Genomic DNA, 21,078 nt, shown 5'->3' with positions numbered 1-21,078 from the left:
TAGACGACGACCAAACAGGAGCTCGGCTGGCGAGTAGCCATTTGCGAGGGGTGTTGACCTGTAACTGAGTAGGGCATCGTTGAGGCTGTTGTTGGTCTTCAGGAGACGCTTGAATGTTCGAACTGCTCGCTCAGCTTCACCGTTGCTCTGTGGGTAGTGCGGGCTACTGGTGCGGTGGGTGAGCTGCATTTGGGCTGTGAATGCGGCGAATTCAGCACTTGCGAACTGTGGACCGTTGTCCGACACAAGGACTTGAGGGATGCCATGGATGGCGAACAGCTCGTGGAGTTCCTTGATGACGGCTCCAGAGGTAGTCTTCCGTAGCGGGATGGCGTGAATGTACCTGGAGAAGTAGTCGACAGCAATGAGGTACTCCTGACCGTCATGTTGGCAGAGGTCGACTCCTATTCTCTCCCATGGCAAAGAGGGAAACGCAGTTGGAGACAGAGGCTCTGGCGGCTGAAAACGATGCTTGGTGCAGGTCAGGCAGTTCTGCACGCATTCTGAAATGGCACGTGTGATACCTGGCCACCAGACGGAGGACTTCGCACGGGCCAGGCACTTGGTTATGCCTTGGTGGCCGTCATGCAAAGTGGCAAGTGTAGCTTTGCGCTCGGATGCCGGGACTACGATCCGAAATCCGTGGTACAGCAGACCGTCGTGAACTGAGAGCGAGCCACGTTCGTTGCGGTAGGCTTCCAGGTCTGCGTTGACCTTGGTCGGCCAGCCATGGAGGGTATGCTGGATTACTTGTTGCAGGACTGGATCGTCAGCAGTGGCTGTAACGAGAGCGTGTTGCTTGGTAGGACTGCATAGAGACGACAGGACAGCGGCGATGGTGGCTTCCGAGTCACTGTGTAGGTCGGATTCGGTTGCTGGCGTGTCAGGAAGAGGAGCTCTGGACAGCGTGTCGGCGAGAACCATGTTCTTGCCAGGCACGTACTCCGCCTGTACATCGTAGCGCATGAGTCTGATCAGTAGACGTTGGCAGCGTAGAGGTACTCGGTCGAGGTCACGCGTGTTCATTAGTGGGACCAGCGGCTTGTGGTCCGTCTGAATGGTAAATCGGGGCGCTCCGTAGAGGTATTGATGGAAGTGTTCACATCCCCAGACCGAGGCGAGGAGCTCTTTCTCGATCTGGGCATACCGTTTCTCTGCTGCTGTCATGGTGCGTGAGGCGTACGCGACCGGCTTCCACTCATTGTCGTGGAACTGTAGCAGTGCAGCACCCAATCCATAGCTGCTCGCATCAGCCGTGACGATGGTCGGTGCAGACGGGTCGTAGTACGCGAGACACGGGGCTGAGGCAGCTAGGCATTTGAGCTCTGTGAAAGCTAGCTCATGTGCTTTGGTCCATTGCCACGTCGCGTCGCACCGGAGTAGCTCGCGCAGTGGGGCGGCTACGGTCGACAATGACGGCAGAAACTTGGAGAGGTACGTGAAGAGTCCGAGTGCACGACGGAGCTCTTCCACATCAGCTGGTGCTGCGAGGCGCTCAATGGCATCCAGCTTAGCTGGGTCAGGGTGGACACCCTTGTCGCTGATCCGATGGCCCAGGTACTTTAGGGACGTGCATCTGAACTTAGACTTGTTCGGATTCAGTGTCAGACCGGCATCGCGGAGTCGGTTCTCGACGGCGAGCAGAGCAGCATCATGCTCAGCCATCGATGAAGCATAGACGATGATGTCGTCTATGAACACTGCTACGTTGGGAATATCGCTGAGTAGACCTTGTAGCCGGCGCTGGAATATCTCAGGCGCGCTCGTTATGCCGAAGGGAAGGCGCTCGAACTTGAAGCGGCCATAGGGAGTGATAAACGTCGTCAGCAACGACGCTTCCTCGGAGAGTGGGATCTGCCAGAAGCCAGACGTGGTGTCCAGCGTAGAGAATATGGTAGAACCGTTGAGTTGTGCGAGCGTGTCGTCCACGGTCGGTAACGGGTAGTGCTCTCTCTTGACGCTGGCATTCAGGCGCTTGAGGTCTACGCATACACGCACGTTGCCGTTCGGCTTGAGGACCGACACGAGGGGTGAACACCAGTCAGTCGGCTGCTCGACTTTTGTGATGACACCTGCTTTTTCCATACGCTCCAGCTCGGTGCGAACCTTGAGGCGAATGTGTATTGGAATGCGTCGAGCATTTACACAGTTGTATGGTTTGCAGTCTGGCTTCAACTCAATCTCGACTGGCTTGCCTAGCATGCATCCGATTTTCGGCTGGGCATCTGAAGAGCCAACATGAAGACGTTGTACTAGGCCCATCTGTTCAGATGTCTGCCTGCTCAACAAGTTGACACCACCAGTGGCAATGACCAGGATAGTGACTGGGTACTGTACATCACGGAACACAGCACAAGTGTGGAACTCACCCTGTATCGTGAGCTGGTTCCCATCAGGCCCAATCATACGTGTCTGGCACGGACTGAGTACTGGCGGTGCAGATAAACCGTTGTAGCTGGCCTGCGTCATAATGTTGAGATCAGCTCCAGTGTCGATTTTGAAATCGAGGTGTGAGCCGCACAGATCCAGTCGTACTATCCACGGCTCGTCAGCGGTGTGGGTAGAAGCAGCTCCAAGGAAATTTTCGCCGACGGGGTCCGACTGCAAGTCAAACTCAGCTACATGCACATAATCGTTGTGTGCTGCACTGGCGGAGGCAGACCGGCAGACGCTGGCGAAGTGTCCAGACTTACGACACTTGTTACAAGACTTGTCCTTGGCAGGGCATTCGTCACGGTTCGATTTGTGGTCTTTGGAGGAGCCACACCACGAGCACTTCTTACTGTTGCTCGAGTCTCGTTGGGACTTGACCTGTGGTCGCTTTCCCGTCGATCCGTAACTTGCGTAAGCAGGGGACTTGCCGTGTTTCAGTTGCGGTGAGGTAGCTGCAGCAGCTTGGCTCACCCGAGGCGTTTGCTGGGCGACCTCGGCGTTTACGGACTCCGTTTTGCGTGCCAAGCTCACGGCAGTCTCGAGTGTCAGCTGAGCGTGATCCTCGAGCTGTAGCTTCTTCGAAACTTCTCGGTTCGTCATATGGGCCACCAACCTGTCGCGGATACGCTCATCTGACTTGTCAAACGCGCAATATTTGGCTGCGGCACGGAGACGACGCACATACTCTTCCACGGATTCACCTGGGTTCTGGACACACCTTTCAAACAATGTCCGTTGGTGGATTACGTTTACACCCGGGCGAAAATACTTGTCAAAGGCCTCCAGTACCTTGTCGAGTTTCTTCTTATCATCCGCGGACAGAGATAGAGACTCAAAGATAGGATCGGCTTCGGCTCCCATGGAGTAAACTAAAGTGTCTACTTGGCGTTGCCCGTCCGCCTCGTCCAATTTGGACAAAGAACTAAAGCGTTCAAAACGGGTCTTCCAGAGTGGCCATGCTTCTGGGGTGGAGAAATCGAACGGGGCAGGTACAGGAAATTTGGCAGACGACATGACTAACTGCTACTTCTGACACCATGTAATGTTCCTGAGTGAACATCAAGTTAGTTCCCGCACTCCATAGATCAACTTCACTCCAGAAGTCCCAGACAACAACTAAAGTTTATTTACATAGAACAACGAAAGATAAAGATGCACAACCAGGATCCATATATGTACACAGTACGGGAATGCATATGGGTAACCGATCCCGGAACGGATCGGGTACAACAACGGGACCACAACAGTGCATGTATCGAATGTGTTATTATTAAATGAGTGGTTGTATGTGGGTGACCTGTACTGTGTCCTGCTATGAACAGAAAGCAGAGTATGAAGAGCAGCTGAAGAGGCAGAAAGCTGAGCTGGCAGAGAAGCAGCAGGTAGGAGGAATGAGATTTATTTTGACAAGCTACATCCACATTTCAATGAAGGAGTTTCACCAGCATGATTGTGTGCTATTTCCATTCTGGTTGTAAGGGAAAGGTGAAGATAGCGGCCCTTAGTCAATTCTGACCACAGGAGCAGGAGGTGTTAGAGACCTCCTGTTTCACAGAGCTCGGCATGGTGAATTGCGGTGCTCATCTCCTCTCCCTCGTCACCTTTGCCTCCCCAACCGAAGTCAGGTACCCAAATCAAATGGGTTTCATGGGGGGGGGGGGAGGGATAATCTTTACTCACGCTGGGAATCAAACCCATAATTATAGCCTCATGCTTCGAAGGCCATCGCTCTAACCACTTTGCCAATCACACACTCTTTGTACAGGTATTACATGTGTTTAACGTCCGGCCAATCGCTGGAAAGCTTTTTGCACGTGTTATGTGCAGACTGTCCAACCCGTAAAGTTGCCACCTTTCCAAAGCAGGACACCTGTATAAAATGTATACAAAGGCAATTGTCTCCCATGTAAATGTACACAAATGTTTTGGTCCAAAGCAGGACTGTCCTGCTCGAAGCAGGACTGTCCTGCTCGAAGCAGGACGGTTGGACAGCCTGTATGTGGCATGCAGTTTGCTGTTTGCTCATTTTTTTTAACTCTTGTTGCGGTTTACAGATGGTTCGTCAGCAGAGAGGTCAGGAATCCGACCTACCACGGGATGAGGTAAGCAAGCAGTGTGCAAACTAAATCCTTGTGAGAGGTCAGTGATGGGAAGGGACAGAACTGTTGGCTGCATGCTGGGAACAAACGGTGTCATCATCGCGGCACCGGAGAAAATATAAGTGCATAGGGACGGAATTTCCTAGTGGAAAAGGTGCCAAGCTCCAATGGCCAGAGAGTATGGAATGGTCCCCGTGGGATCCCAGACAGACACCTCTGCTTACTGCTCCCCAACTACTCCCTCTTTTCTTAGTGTAATGCATGCACAATGCATGCACAATGCATGCACAATGCATGCACAATGCATGCACAATGCATGCACAATGCATGCACAATGCATGCACAATGCATGCACAATGCATGCACAATGCATGCACAATGCATGCACAATGCATGCACAATGCATGCACAATGCATGCACAATGCATGCACAATGCATGCACAATGCATGTACAATGCATGTACAGTGTATACATTAAGCTTTGACCGCCATCACACGTTTTCAACACTGTCCGAAGTATGGCGCCATGTTCTAAACTTATCCTTTTGTCCGGTGTCCACTCCTCAGATGAAGAAGGACCCAGTGAAGTCAGCTGTTGATGATGTGCCGTCTAGAATGGCTGGCAAACAAGAAGCTGCTGGACGGCCTGTCAACGCAGACCGAGCCAGGCTAGAGGCCGAGCAGCGACGGCAGGCCGAAGAGTATCTGGAGAGACGCCGGCAGCAGGCGGCGTACAAGGCGCGGGCACAGGGAAATCCTGTTCAACCTGTAAGTTGTTTCCCGGCGGTGCATTGCCGGTTTTGAGCGACGCTGTAACGGTGAATACGTTTTCGTTTTTCCTGAGACCTCGGGTCAGACATATTGTCGGAGGTTTTCTGATTCATTCACTCTGCAAGAGAGCGAGCTGTATTCCTCAATAAAAAGCCATAGACTCTTGACAATGTGTGCTGTGATGTGCTGGTATGCAACACCCATCAAAAACGTTCTTTTGCATTCCTCTGTGCTGTTCACCCACCCCTCCAGGCTCAACCACCGACAAAGGACGGTAAGTTGGGAGTGGTTGCGATGTCGCTTCAACTTTAAAAAAATATTAAACATCCTGAGATGCTGTTCAATGCATAATCAGAACTTGTGGCTCTTTTTTGACCTTTGACCCTTGATCTTTGACCCTTGACCTCTGACTCTACAAGTCAGAGTGGTTATTCGCTCTATCACTCCTATGTCTCCTGGAGTATGTTCACTGTTTTGTTGCGTTTCTCTCTGTGCTCTGCATTGACCGTGTAGTGGCACCGTCGGCCCGGCCAGCGATTGATAAGCCGTCGCCCTCCGCTTCTCCGGGAGGTGCGCTCGTGGCACGGAACCAACAAGAGCAGGTAGGAGATAGTAGTCTAGTATAGTGTACGGAGACTCCCTGGACTTAGGCTAAAGCCTGTGGAGAATCCACAAATACGGAATACGATGCGAATGCTGGTATTCTGGGATCTGTTACACGCTGATGGTGTTGCGTGTGGGCATGGGCTTTGTGCACTGAAAAAAGAACATACTCTCCTGCAGTGCTGTGTCTTTCTTGCTTCTTGCTCACCCATAACACGGACTTTGCTGTTTCCATGATTTGGTTAGGAGTACATGGCAAGGTTGGAGGCGATTCGCAAGCAGAACTACGTCGACCGTAAGCGGATGCAGCACAAACAGGTGGCCGCCAAGTTCGACCACCCCGTGCGAGTGAGTTGTGTGTGTACGAGTAGAATTGACCTTGCTTGACCCTGCCGGTCAAACACAGGATACAACTGTACCCAACTGCAAGTGCGAGTGAGTTGTGTGTATGCGGGTTGAACTGACCTTGCTCGGCCCTGGTCAACTTGGTGACACAGGGTAAAACTGTACCAAACTGCAATAATTCCCGCATAGGTCTGTCTTGGATGCAGTTGTGTTACCAAGACCTTGTCCTTTTGCCCCAATGTGGCAACAAAGACAGGAAGAATTTGGACTTGTTTGAGGCAGGGAAGTTTGGTAGTATGCTTCAACGTGCTATTATCAAAATAATGACACCATCAAATAGTTGACCTATTCTTTCCATTTCCAATATTGCCTTGTCGCACAACATGCAACGTACGAGTGCAGTGCGTACACAGAACGATCGATTTGTGAACACATTTCCCTTGGGTTATCTAATACCATTTTGAAAACACGAAAGTTGAAAAGAAAAAATGACTAGGGGCAGAGCGCAGTTTCATTAGGGATGTGTCATCAGAATATTTTGGGCCCCCACAACCCCCCCCCCCCCCCCCCTGGCTTTATCACTGCTTTATAGTATGATCTTGTAATGTAAGACATGTTCCACAACATGCACTGGCCTTCTGTGTATTGCTGATATGCTGTGTACAGGATGGCAATGAGGATGATAGGTTGAAGAAGATAGCTGAGTTGAAGGTGAGGTCCGACATACAACTGCTGTCGACAGAGCCTTTCTTCTCCTTCCGTCATCAAGTTGCTTTGTCACTATGGTTGTTTTGTGTGGCCACATATACAAGACCAGTTGCGGATGGTACTGGTGCAATGACTTTGCTTGCCTGTGTCCAGCGCATAGTGCACTTAGAGTAGCTGGCATATGTGTGTGTGCGTGCGTGCGTGCGTGCGTGCATGCGTGCGTGTGTGTGCGTGTGTGTGTGCATGTGTGTGCATGTGTGTGCATGTGTGTGCATGTGTGTGCATGTGTGTGTTTTTGATTTTTGATTGATTGATTGATTTTTATTTCACGGATCCTCCAGAGGCAAATAGATGCCTATCGAAGGGAGCCTCCTATATAAGTATGGAAAATGAGAAAGTATGTTCGTAAGGGAGAAGAGGTAGAAGATACATTAGAATATAGAGTACAGAAGAAGTAAATTCAGTACTTCGGGTAGTACATTGCATGCTAATCATAATGAGAATTAGAAAAGCAGCATTGCGGACTACTATAACTGACATATACACAAACTATTGAAACTATCATAGATGTGGTTAGCCTAGACACAAAAGTCAGGAATACCTTTCAAAGAAAACATAGATTGCGAATGATACCGACGAACAGCAATACTAAATTTCGCTGTTGTAGAGAGTGAACGAATATCTGTGTGTGTGTGTGTGTGTGTGTGTGTGTGTGTGTGTGTGTGTGTGTGTGTGTGTGTGTGTGTGTGTGTGTGTGTGTGTGTGTGTGTGTGTGTGTGTGTGTGTGTGTGTGTGTGTGTGTGTGTGTGTGTGTGTGTGCATGTGTGTGCATGTGTGTGCATGTGTGTCCCATATGGTGCAGTGGTATGTGCAGTCGATTTCCAATCGAGAGGTTGCGGGTTCAATTCCCGACGATTATGGTCGCACACGTCTTTTTTTCTCTTTCTCATTCTCCTAGCTCTTCTTTCATTCTTCTGGGTGGTTACCAACAGCCACTGTATGCCGGAGTATGTGGTGTGGCGTGTGTGTGTAAAAAAATGAAAAATGGAAAATAGGGATTCACTGGCCAGAAAAAGCCACTTCAATCAGCTGTGTGGTGGATACCAGGCTAAAAATTAGTGGTGGTCAATTCATCAGCCTTGCAAGCTGTTGAATGGTGTAATCCCAGCACAAGTTGCTATGTCTAACATAGCTGTTCGCTATCATCGCTTCTGCGATGGGCATGTCTGAGGTGTGTGTGTGTGTGTGTGTGTGTGTGTGTGTGTGTGTGTGTGTGTGTGTGTGTGTGTGCCTGTGTGTGCCTGTGTGTGTCTGTGTGCACGGTTTGATCCGATACAGGCGCAGGCTCACGTTCAGTCAGAGCAACTTGCCAAGGCTAAGCAGAGGGTTGAGCAAGCGCAGGCAAAGCATGCGGAAGAGCTCAGCAGACATCCCAAGGCAACAGCTGTAGGTTACCATGGTTACATCATTACATGTCACATGCAGTGCTGCAGTGCACGGCTGCATCATAGGATTCGTACCGTTCATAGCCTACATACTGGCAGGTTGTGGTGATGTCATGAATGACATCATGAATTACATCGTACTTACCTTGTATCGATACATGAATGTAGGCATTAAACAGCACCTAGTGGAAAGACCCGCAGTTTTTTTTGCCAACTTCAGCCCTCACCAACGCTGTACAAAACGTCACTGGCCCGTTTGTCAACGGTCGCGCTAATCGACCAATCAGCGTACAGCTATTGTACCAAAATTCTTAAACTTACCGTAATTCCTTAGTTCATTCGGTGTAGTTTTCTTTTCGATAGATACCAACAGATCGTCCGCTTCAAATTTTTCGATTGGATTGCTGTTTGGCCGAAAATTAACTCCGAAACCGGCTTCCACTCGTTTCACTTCAGGGCTTCCCAGGTGGACGGCATCGCAATTCGGAAGCGGAGAAAGGAAAGCCATTGAAAAAAAGAAAAACAACGACGTATCGGTTGTCAAAATCGACCAAGAAATGAATTCAATAGACCAGTTTCCGTGCTGCGCCCTCGCGGCCCGTGCGAGTGCGAAAGGGATCAAAGGGATTCTTTCTCGACAAAACAAACAACAACTAGGCCCAGTGCATGCAGGTGCTTTTTGCAGTGCAGTACACTGTCATCACTGCACTGGCTGTACATACCTTAGTAATATCCTGTTCTTTTCCAAGGCATGATTGTCGCAAGTGGGAGAACTCAACCACCTGAAGCTTTCATAAAGGAAGAAGCAGTAGGTGAATGAGTTCGCCAGAAAATGGAAAGAAAAGAATGTAGATGCTGTTGCATTCGGGCGCTCGTGAGGCAACGGCAATATAGGCCTGAAACGATCGACAGTTTGTCTCGACGCAAAAGAAACTCTTCTAGGAGAAGCTCGACGCGCTGTGGAGTTTGCAGTATTCTGCTGGAAGAAGACAAGGGAACTAAACTCAGACTACAGCGTGGAGACGAAGCAAAAGCTGAGCGAGTTCGAAGAAATGGGGAAACACAGGAAAATGAGTGCGCGACATGATCTTTAGCTCGAAGCTCGCGCCAAGATACGCGGGGGGGGGGGGGGGGGGGTCACGTGCGCTTACGGGTAGCGCGGCCCGCCACCATGTTTTCATGGAGGGTCGACGCTTTTGAAATCCGTGTATACGATGGTGAGGGCTGAACTTGATAGTGACCTTGTTCTTACATCTGTTCTTCAACTCGCTGTGTCGTTGAATGTCCGCCTGGACCAGGCCGCAAAGCAGAATGAATGATGAATGAATTACAAAGGAATTCGATTACAGTCATAACTGCCATGCGTTGCGCCATTGACATCATAATAGCACTACTTTAAGGATACAGGAATCCAGGCATGCGACCGTACCCAATGCAATGGCCATGGCTTTCGCCACCTTGATAATGATGCAGATCTTGATATTTTTTCTCTGTTCTGTAAACCACTGTGTTGTTGAATGCCTGCTGGCAGGATCAGGCGGCGGCAAAGCAGCAGAAGCCACCGAGTTCAGCTGCCGGCCAGGGCAACGCACGGCAAGAGCGACCGTGAGTGTTCAGCTTAGGAATTAATCGGGCGGTATAGTAACTAGGGTACCTCAACTTAAACTTTCAAAATACAGTCTCTTCGCTGCATACGTCACTTCGAAATAAATAAATAATTGAACTCACCAAAATTTAAATTTTTTAAATATCTATTTTGAAGTGACGTATGCAGCGAAGAGACCATATTTGGAAAGTTCAAGTTGAGGTACCCTAATTATGTATGAGTGGCTGCAATGGAGTCTGCGAGTTCTTAGCCAAGTGTATCCTGTTGGTGTAGTAATATACCTCTAGGTGTACTATTGCACTGGACTTGATGTCGGGCAGCAACCCTGGCGTGGTGCTCTTGTCGTCTCACTTCTCGGAACTACTTTCAAGGGGCTGTAATCCCCAGAATGTCTAGGCCAGAATATGCTGCTGTCCTTACCTAGCCCTCTGGGAATGAAGGGTGAAGTGCTCAAATATCTTCCTTGTGATCTATTTGCCTAGCCATAGCTAAGTTAGTTCCCTTCCCCTTGTTTTAATGAACTATCTAATGAAGTCATAATTATTAACATTCCCGGGTCCTATGCTGTATCTTACTCCGATCAATGGTTTGTAATACGCGTTGTGCTTGTGTAGGCGCAGTGTTGGAGGAAAGGCTCCTGCCAAGCCAGCGGGCTCGGCTCAAGGTGAGTTGCGCGGACGTAATGCGTGTCACTAAACAAACACATGGTGCTACGAAGGCAGTAACGATACCATCATGTTTTTTTGGTCGCGGTTTGGTACTCCACATATGCAATGTGTCTGAGTATTTTCACATCTGCTACAATTCCTGCATTGGTTGTCTTGTCCGTAAATCTAGAGGCTCTCGGACAGGTGGACGGCAACAAGAAGGGCAGTCCGAAGAGGTTGTCCCTTGGTTGTTTTTGTTGTTGTTGTTGTTTTTGTTGTTGTTGTTGTTGTTTTTGTTGTTGTTGTTGTTGTTGTTGTTGTTTTTGTTGTTGTTGTTGTTGTCGTTTTTGTTGTTGTTGTTTTCTTTCTCAGCAGGGAAGCCGGTTGTTGCCGCCGCTGCCACCCCTGGTCTGGACACTGCTCTCGCCAATGTCGGCCTTGCCCCGGCTAAGGTACTGACACCACCATGCCGCCGTGTACTCGCTGCTTTGAGTACTTCAAGTAACATAAACATTATGTCACTGTCCTTGTGTCACTGTCCTTTCTGAACTGAGAGCAAGCAAGCTGCTCCAGCACTGCTGCGCTCATCTTCTTTCTTGCCAAACACAAGCACAGCTTATCTGCATAGAACTAAGCCTCGTGCTGGTGTGCCATCTCTCTCTCTCTCTCTCTCTCTCTCTCTCTCTCTCTCTCTCTCTCTCTCTCTCTCTCTCTCTCTCTCTCTCTCTCTCTCTCTCTCTCTCTCTCTCTCTCTCTTCTCTCTCTCTCTCTCTCTCTCTCTCTCTCTCTCTCTCTCTCTCTTTCTTCTGTTACAGCCTATCAAGAGTGCTGCATCAGCTCAAGATCAGAAAAATGAAGGTGAGTGAGTTCCGACGCGGCGGTTGTAAAACCAGTAACCATGATAGTCGTAGTGTATTGATGCACGGAACACTAGCGATGAGGTGCTTTCTTGTATTCACCTTGCTGTGTGCCAGGTTCCCAATATCCTTTTTTCAGATCTGTTTGCTTAGCCATAGTTTGCAACTACTTAAGTAGTTTTTTACCAAGAAACCACAAACCTCAATAACAGAATGCTGCATGGTAGAGGTTGCTGCAGTCGCAGCTGGCAGCTGTGGTGGTGAAACTGGAGTAAGTTATCTCCGCCGACCTGAGGTCGGCGGAGTGACACTCCAGTGTAACAGAGAGTTATGTTTTAAAAGCTATTGGAAAAGTTGTTCAGTTCTATTAACGCTATCTTGCATGTTTCCTTTATCCTGTGTATGCCAGGCCGACGTCAGTGGGGTCAGAAAGCGGCGATACCGGCGGAGCTTCCGCTTGAAACTGCGATCGGCATGCCAACCGGCGTCATGGAAACCGGAATCTTGGAGACGGCTGCCAAGGTGGATGCTAAGGTGGCGGCAGCAGCGGCAGCTGTGCCTGGTGGCAAAGTGGAAGACGAGGATGCTCAGCGGCGACGATGGAAGAGTCCCGGTGACACCGTCCTGGCGGCTATGCAAGGGGCCAGCGTGTCTGAGATTGCCACGCAGACCGTCAGCGGAATCACAACCAGCACCGGAGTCCAGGTCGGCGATCAACCCGACGGAGGAACTCCCAAAGAAGTGCCCGCACCTGCTGCGGAACCAGCAGTGTCCGCGAGTAGCAAACAACAGGTTGGCGGCACGACAGCCGCAGCGTCACAACCACCATCTTCAGCTCCACTGGTTATGAGTGCAAATGTCGACAACACCTCGTCTACCACAGCCGGCGACAGTGGTGCGGAGGATGACATAGAGGAGATCTCATTGGACGTAAAACCGCTCGAGAACGTCGTCGTCAAGGATGCCGATGGCACCGGCACCAGTGCGCTGAGCACCACCCAGACGCTAGAGAGAGAAGTGGGGGCCATGGTTGCTGCCGACGCGGTCACCCGCAGTGCGGCCAACGCTAGGTCATCTGGTCCCGTGAATGTTGCCCAGGTGCTGGGTGCGGCCGATGCTCCCAGCCTCCCCGAACTGGCCAAGAGATCTAGCAATGACGACGACGGGCAGGTGCAGGTGGAGGAAGCGGAGACAAAGCTTGACAAAGCCAGCAGCGAGCCGAGCGACGCACCCGAGGACGAGGTCTCGCCGGCTGCCTTTAAGAGCAGCGATCTGCCGATATCGTCACCGCGGCCCATGTTCAGCAAAGCAGGTACTCTACACGGACATTTGATTCATGTTGGCTGGATTAGCCTTATGCTTCATGTTGGCTGCATTTGCCTTATGCTTCGTGTTGGCTGCATTTGCCCTCAGGGTGCTTAGAGTCACTGGTGTACAGTCAACTTCGCTTATAACGACACTCGGCGGGGCATCAGAAAAGTGTCCTCATTCGCGAAGTGTCGTTATACCCGAAGTCTCATTATATGTATTACAGTTGGATGGGACTTTGCTCGGGCATGGAAATTCTGTGTTATTCGCGAATTGTCGGTATATTCGCAGTCGTTATAAGCGAAGTTGACTGTATGTCACCTTTGTACAAATGTGAGCCATGCATACCACACCATGTACACTGACTATAGTGAACTATTCCCAACCACTCAGAACCAGTGCCAAGTGAGCGTGTTGTGAGTACATGTATTTGTGCTGTAGTGCAAGGCACTGGGAATAGAACATGTGTTGTGAAGTTTTCTTCCAGGTCTTGACATGGTGAGTGGTCATGAAGTGTTGCTCTGTCATGTGAGTGCAGCTCTGTACATTTGTACTAGCCAGAGGGTACTTACAATTCTGTTGCACTGAAGAAGAACAAACCGTGAATTGTTTTTGCTGGCTACCTTTGGTGTGCAGGCAAGCCTCACGCCGCACTCAGCGATGCCGCAGAGTCGGTGGCATCGTTCAGCAGCACGCGTGTCGAGTGCGGCTCGCCGACGTCGAGTGTCTCATCGTACAGCACCATAGACACTGCACCGGGCAGCCTTGCTCAACTGGCAAGTGTGGAGGACATCGAGGAAGACGAGGGTGTGTCCGACGTGGCACCTGCCGAGGTGACACAAACAGCTGCGGATGATGCAGCAGCCGGCAGGAACGTAGACGAGGATGATGACGGAGAAAGCAAAGCAGCGGAGATGGAGAAGAAGTATGTACAGGACTGCTTAATTAAATCCAATCGAGTCACTCGGGTACCCGCCAGGTGTTGTGCAGCCCTAGACTTGCAAACACTGGGCTGCGAAATGGTGCACGGCGCAAACTTGACTCCAGCGATCGGATTTCATTGAGCGGGACTGTACATTATAAACTTAGCAACAGTTTATACCTGCACCTGATTGCACACATTGCATGAAATCACGCTTTCTTTTAGCCATCTGGACCCATGCCGTATGTAACCTTGCTATGATCATCCGAGGCCAGCAGGACGCGTGCAGTAAGGTTCTGTGCAGCGTCTTGCAGACTTCAATGCACATGAACAGTGCTGCTCAATGAAATCCAGTCGCGGCACTCAAGTTTGCGCCTTGCACCATTTCGTAGCCCACCGTTCGCAGATCTAGGGCTGCGCAATGCCCGGCGCGTACACGAGTGCGCCGACTGGATTTCATTGAGCAGCGCTGTATTTGCATGCCAGCACAGAATGAACCTTCAGTATAAAGTACACTGGATGCTACCAAGAGTACATAACCCCCAAGAGTGTGCAACTCCCTGCACAACCTCTATGCTGTGCTGCGACGGCACTCACGGCAGAACTTCACATCACGTGACATGGTTCAAAAGGTTACACAGGCAAACACTGAACAGTGCAAAGTGACCGCAAGAGAGTTGTACCCAAAGCTGGGCTGCGTACAGCCCTGTATCAATCATGCACAGACGGTGCAAATAATGTGTACGGGTTCATCACGTGATGTGAAGTTCTGCCGTCGCAGACCCCATAGCTGGAGTTGCACACTCTTGGGTTATGTACTCTTGCTGCTACGTACTGTATATCTTTACATTGGATAGAAAGTACTTTTTGTGAGGACTGTATCCTTATCCTGTCATCTGGCCTTGGATATACAGTACCTTAGTTATAAAGTACACAGTGGATGTCCCTTGGAGGTATGTTATACTGAAGTTTCACTACTAGTACACTGAAGAATATTGTAGCCACCCATGTGACAGGGTAAACTCAATCGCCGCTGATGTCTCCCTCTTCCTGTTCTGCGTGTCCAGACTGTCATCTAGTAACTCTGAGGTTGCCTTGGCGATGACGTTTGGAGCATTCGACACGAGAAAGCGGGTAAGGACTAGCAAGGCTGCTGTTGTATTTAGAAAAGCGATCCTGTCAGCTTTTCTATTATTGTGTTTTCACATTGCATAGAGCCCGGCTTAAACATAATTTCGTGTGCAGGAAATGCATCACGCCCGTCGCGATAAAAACGCTGTTCAACCTTGTTTGCCCCATCGTGTGACCGTCACCATATGCATTGCGAAGTGTTCCCCATGCACGAAGTGAACTGTAATCTGGGCTTTGTGCTGAGTTATATTGTTCATTACCGTGTTCTATCATGTCTATGGCCATTTCAGTGTATTGGCATGCATCATCATCCGTTACATCTGCTGTGCAGCACTATGCTCTATCATGTCTATGGCCATTTCAGTGTATTGGCATGCATCATCCTCCGTTGCATATGCTGTGCAGCACTAAGCTCTATGGCCATGTTACTCTACTGGCATCCACCATCTTCTTTTACCATGGTAACTTTCATCTGTTGTGCGTTCTCGTTCACTGCGTAGTTCCTGAGGACCTGCTCTCTGCCCGATCTTAGAGACGCGGGTAGAGATGATGATGACGATGCCGAGGAAGAAGAGACCAGCGATCAGGAAGGAGATGATGACGACAGCGGCAATGCTGGTGAGCAGCTGGAATCTGGTGATGGTGGTGGTGATGAGCACGATGGTCCTCGCGATGAGCCCGTCGTCGACACGGAGAATGCTGGCGATGAACTCACACTTGAAGATCTCGATGTTGCGTACGTTGACGGTGATTCCAGCGGCGCGGCACTACTGAGAGACTCTGCATCCCCCAGGTCAGATATGATGCTGTAAATGCACATATTTGTATATGCACATGCAATTTAGGAAAAGACTCGGATGGAGAGCCGAGGATTAATAGAAGAACAAAAATGGACCCAGGAACTACACGATACGCTATACTGTCCACTAACACCACCAGTTACTAAACAATCAGCTCTTGCAATAACATTGCACGACACTGACCGACGGTACTGACGTTTTACAACTAACTGGCTAACACAGGCACGTAGCACCGCCGTTGGCGGTGGTCCGGCCGGGGGTGGGGGGTTCGGGAGATCTGCCCCCGTAATTTTTTGAAATTAGGGTGCAAAATCGGCACTTTTGGCATTGTTTTACTATGGTGGTCGTGGTCGGGCGAAAAAGTGGTCCGGCCAAAGCCGGACCGGCCGGAGCGGCTGCTACGCCCCTGTAACAGCTCTAGCGCATCTTGGATGCACACTCCAACAGCCTTCCAACTTGGAAGGTTCTAAGTTATAGAAATAACATAAGGAGGGGAAGTGTAAGTGCAACCAAGATAAGCACGAGCTGAAAGTCTCAGCTGTGAAGGATGTTGGCGGATGCCGGTTCATGCATGTTGATGACGATTCTGGCAAGACCATTATTGTCCATCTAAATTGTCATAGTCTAAGTACAGTGCGGTTTTACTGAGGCGTTCGGTTTTTCATGATTCTTGTTCGCATAGCTTCCTCTTTTATTGATCTTCGCATCTTTTGAGCCACACAAGTTGTGTGGAATGTTGCTTTGCGTCCTTGACTCGTGGTTTGACCGTACTGTCCAATGGTCTTGCCAGTATCGTCATCGACATGCATGAACATCCGCCAACGTCCTTCACAGCTGAGACTTTCAGCTCGTGCTTATCGTGGTTGAGGTCACCTTCCCTCCTTATGTTATTTCTATAACTTAGAACCTTCCAAGTTGGAAGGCTGTTGGAATGTGCATCCAAGATTTGCTAGAGCTGTTGGCCAGTTAATTGTAGAACGTCAGTACCGTCGGTCAGTGTCGTGCAATGTTAGCCCCATCCCTCACACAAACAAGTCAACAAAGAGGTATGAAGCACGATCCGTTGTCTGGAAGAGCACAACAGGGCAAGCAAGATTTGTTTTTTTCTTTTCCGCAAAATGGGCTGGTGCCATTTGTGATTACGCAGCAAAACAAAGCGCATGACGTCAGTCTTGAATGCAGTACAAAGCAATGCAGTGCAGTGTGTGCGCTAGTTCGGATTGTTGCTAACAAGTACTAGCACAGCTAGTACACCATTATCACATGAGCTGATTGTTTAGTAACCAGTGGTGTTAGTGGACAGTATAGCGTAACGTGTAGTTCCTAGGTACTTTTTTGTTCTTCTACAATTGAGGAAACTTCACTTATAGCATGACATGTGGCATAGAGTATAGCTCTCAGGTTTGATGCTGTGCACTGCCTGAGCTGCACACATAGCACTGAATACAGCATACTTTACATAAGTTTATGCAGTCAGTCTGCAATTTGTTTGCAAAATAATTGTCCAACTGTAGTGACCTTGAGCCTGGGAATGTTGCTTTATGGATGTTCTGTGTGGTGTGCTGTGTCGATGGTGTGTTGTATGACCGTGCAGTGGTGGCACGGAGGAGGACGGCGATGAGATGAAGGAAATGCTGCAGTCTATGCATGCTCTTCTTGCAGCCAGCAGTGGTGAGTGCACGGCCCCATACAGGCTCTGACAGGGGCGTAGCTCGCACATCCGTGGTGTGGTGACCATGTACCGTGGGCAACCTTATAAGTTAGCTGCCACTTCAAAATGTTGCCTACCCTAACGTCGCGTATAAAAGCAGGTGCTTACGGGCGTAAAAGCCGGGGTTCAAACCATGCTTCTATTCGAAACATGCTTCTATGTCAACATCATCAGTCCATACTGTGCAATGTATACTGCCACGCAGGTACTGTGCAGTCCACACTGTGCAGTGCATACTGTGCAGTCCACACTGTGCAGTGCATACTGTGCAGTCCACACTGTGCAGTCCATACTGTGCAGTGCATACTGTGCAGTGCATACTGTGCAGTGCATACTGTGCAGTGCATACTGTGCAGTGCATACTGCCACGTATGTACTTACACATGCACTTTGCAGAGAGTGGCTTCTATTCAAATCATGCTTCTGTGTCACGGCGAGCTTCGAAAAATCGGCTTCTATTCGAGTCATGCTTCTATACAGGTCATGCTTCTATACAGGTCATGCTTTTATACACGACACTACAGTATTTCCACTAGTGTAGTACACATGACGGTCATTTGCTAGTCTGGTGTCCGGACAACGCTAACTATACACAAACTACGCGCCTGGAGTAGAACATGCTCACCCCCTCTTCTTTCTCACACATGCACCCATGCACCCACCATAAAGGCTAAGCTGTTGACCCACTGAAGTGATTCCATCCAAGTCAACACACAACCAGGCATATGACCCGAATGTCCAGCTGTCGAATCAGGCTTGTAGCCGGTTTCTGTACTTGTACGAGACAGGCTCAGTGTACAAGACACTACAGTGCCATATTGGGTGCAGGGTCATACTGGTAACTGTTGTTTCTCGTTCAGGCCGCTCATCACGCAGGTTGTTTGACTCGCGTGCTGATGATGATGAGGATGCGGATGAAAACGGCGACTTGGCAGCGGAAGGATCTCAGGAATGGCAGGAAGGTGAGGCGTTTGTGCTAGCTCAGTCAAGAGCACATTGTGGAGTGCTGGTGGTGGACTGGTGGTGGACTGGTGGTGGACTGGTGGTGGACTGGTGGAGTGCTGGTGGTGGACTGGTGGTGGACTGGTGGTGGACTGGTGGTGGACTGGTGGTGGACTGGTGGTGGACTGGTGGAGTGCTGGTGGTGGACTGGTGGTGGACTGGTGGTGGACTGGTGGTGGACTGGTGGTGGACTGGTGGTGGACTGGTGGAGTGCTGGTGGTGGACTGGTGGTGGACTGGTGGTGGACTGGTGGTGGACTGGTGGTGGACTGGTGGTGGACTGGTGGAGTGCTGGTGGTGGACTGGTGGTGGACTGGTGGTGGACTGGTGGTGGACTGGTGGTGGACTGGTGGAGTGCTGGTGGAGTGCTGGTGGTGGACTGGTGGTGGACTGGTGGTATTCAGATATCAGCCGTTTGACTACTGTAGAATCTCGCTTAAGCCCGGGTAAAGGTCGCACACAACTATATCAGTGTGCAAGCCCATGAGCTTTCTTGAATCTTTTTTTTTTGCTCAGTTCCTACTTTGTTGGCTGACTATAGGTTGTATTAGCAGCGCTAGCAATGTTTGTGTAAGCGACGTGAACTCTTCACTCTTGCAAAGAGAACATATACTGCGAGAAATGGTGGTGTGCGTGTGCAGCGCCTCAGCGCCACATGCACTGCAGCCTGGCGAGTACGTGTGCTAACGCTGTACGGAAAGTGCGGCACTGTACCCGGCGACAACTCTGTGTGACTTGGTGTTTGATTGGCCCGCCGCTGTGCTGTAGTGCCAGGTGTGATCCAGCTGCGGGACTCATTAAAGAGATTACCGTATTTCCGGAGTATAAGCCGCACTTTGAACACTCAAAACTCACCCAAAAAAAGGGGGTTGCGTCTTATACTCCGATGATCAAATTAACGAGGATAATTAGGGTATAGTAATGCCTGTACATCGTGGCAAGGGGGGGGGGGGGGGGGGTGCTGCATATACTCCAGTGTGGCTTACACAGTGCACAATGGTGGCGTTGTACAGGCACTGGTGAGGCCGAGGACAGTGAGGGCGAGTACGATGGTGAAGAGGACGAGGACCTGGCTGACCTGCTGGAGTCCAGCTCCGACGACGAGGACGACGACGAGGTCGGCGACGGGCCCAACAGCCTGTTCAGCCAGCTGGAAGAGAGACGCCTACAGCTGGAAGAGGACCTCGGCTGTGACATCCTGGCAGAAGCCTATGACTTTATTCAGGTGAGCCTGGAGGATTCCTCTGACATGTCACATGACTGTAGGCACGGAAACGACCAATCTCATTGCATCTAGCAGGGCCTACATGAGGCGATCAAAGCATGCTTCACTTCTTTACTGTACTCTCGTATTCTTTGCTTGGTTCCGTACTTTCCTCAGTCAGCCTACACAGTGTGGTAGCTTCCAAACTAATGTTACTACTGTACAGTCATGGCCAAAGAAATCCGAGCCATGTGCCAAAAGCAATGCCAAGGCTCATGCAGCCCCTGCGGCCCTCGGATCGGTTTTTGGAATGTGCACGATGTAATTGAAAATGGAAACGCGGCACTACTTTTGACTCGCGGGTCGGATTTCTTTGGCCACGACTGTACTGGAAGTAACGGCTTTCTGGTGTTGCCATCTGCGGCTATCGGCATACCAAAGTAGATGAAAAGAAATTCAATGCGTGCTTGTGCGTGGCATGTGCATGCATGTGTACGTGACATGTGTGCACTTGTTTCCACAGTCGCAACAGGATCAGGCCGACGACAACACAGTGTTTGGCAGCGAGTACGAGGAGAAGATCAACGCTATCCTGGGCACCGGCAACGAGCACCTTTACCCGGACATTCTCCGCCTGGTACTGGCTGACTCTGCTTTCTACAACGAAGCAGAAGAGTGACCTTCTCTTGTATCGTTCTCTCTATTTAGTATTTTCTCTTGACAAATTTCAACTTTGAACCAGCTTTTTAGACGATATTGGTACGGCAGAAAGAAAATCTTTTTTTTGCAATTATTTTTCAACGTAACGCAGAATTTTGCCTGCCAAGAGCCGAAAAATCACCTGGGTGGGCAGTGACGCGCATGCAGGTGAATGAGCGTGCTGAGAGGCTGCACAAGGAGCGTACACGTACAGCGGTGTGCAACCTTCTTGCGAAATGCTTGCTACCAACAGCAACATCTCATGACAATGCTAATTTTATAGGTTCCTGTTGTCCGATTCCAGCCTGTGACTGCATTTTTCATTGCAATATGCTTGCAAATGATATTGTTGTCAGGGTTTTGTGCTGCCCTGTTCACTATACCATCTCTCCTGGCACCTTGCTAATAATTATTTTGCTTAGTTCTGTTGCCACATAGCAGCAGCTTTGCTAAGTCCAGCCAAAGCGAGCTTGTTGGGCGATGCCAACACGGAGAAGCATGTTGTAAATAATGTCTATCTAAATACGAACGCCTCGCCCACCCATGTCACCTTTGCTAAGAATGCCATAGCCAGCTGGTATATGATTTGTAGAACAACGGTACACCAATTTATCTTTATTGACAGTAACGTTTTTTTTATTCGAATTGTTCAACATTAGCTCATCTCAGGAAGCACACAGGTTGGAATTTCGTTGTCTAGAAAGTTGTCACATGTACTTGGTTCTGTTTTTCTTCCTTTTTTTATAAATATATTTTTCTAAGCAGTTTCCCGTGTCACCGTCACCGA

The 21,078-nt window shown here is 49.8% G+C and overlaps 1 protein-coding gene across 2 annotated transcripts in view; it reads left to right on the top strand.

Annotated features, from left to right (window-relative positions):
- LOC135812198 (serine/threonine-protein kinase Nek1-like) overlaps positions 1-21,055 on the top strand; it is a 40,969-nt gene extending 19,914 nt beyond the window's left edge. The window contains exons 17-36 of one of the 2 annotated variants that reach the window (XM_065325536.1): positions 3,756-3,815; positions 4,488-4,535; positions 5,101-5,301; positions 5,557-5,578; positions 5,818-5,906; positions 6,154-6,255; positions 6,919-6,963; positions 8,299-8,406; positions 9,937-10,010; positions 10,626-10,675; positions 11,034-11,110; positions 11,474-11,516; positions 11,925-12,827; positions 13,460-13,748; positions 14,813-14,879; positions 15,377-15,669; positions 17,271-17,347; positions 18,248-18,349; positions 19,402-19,613; positions 20,116-21,055. In XM_065325536.1, coding sequence (XP_065181608.1) covers positions 3,756-3,815; positions 4,488-4,535; positions 5,101-5,301; positions 5,557-5,578; positions 5,818-5,906; positions 6,154-6,255; positions 6,919-6,963; positions 8,299-8,406; positions 9,937-10,010; positions 10,626-10,675; positions 11,034-11,110; positions 11,474-11,516; positions 11,925-12,827; positions 13,460-13,748; positions 14,813-14,879; positions 15,377-15,669; positions 17,271-17,347; positions 18,248-18,349; positions 19,402-19,613; positions 20,116-20,271 — 3,018 coding nt within the window. In that variant the 3' untranslated portion in view covers positions 20,272-21,055. Of the gene's footprint in view, positions 1-3,755; positions 3,816-4,487; positions 4,536-5,100; positions 5,302-5,556; positions 5,579-5,817; positions 5,907-6,153; positions 6,256-6,918; positions 6,964-8,298; positions 8,407-9,936; positions 10,011-10,625; positions 10,676-11,030; positions 11,111-11,473; positions 11,517-11,924; positions 12,828-13,459; positions 13,749-14,812; positions 14,880-15,376; positions 15,670-17,270; positions 17,348-18,247; positions 18,350-19,401; positions 19,614-20,115 lie in introns of both variants that reach the window. The other variant, XM_065325527.1, reaches the window with a different exon arrangement.
- Positions 21,056-21,078: the final 23 nt, after the last annotated feature.

Source organism: Sycon ciliatum, chromosome 1 (assembly GCF_964019385.1).
Source record: "Sycon ciliatum chromosome 1, ocSycCili1.1, whole genome shotgun sequence".
Classification (NCBI taxonomy): domain Eukaryota; kingdom Metazoa; phylum Porifera; class Calcarea; order Leucosolenida; family Sycettidae; genus Sycon; species Sycon ciliatum.
Note: the sequence above shows the minus strand (reverse complement) of the source record. Positions and strands in the feature narration are given on the sequence as shown.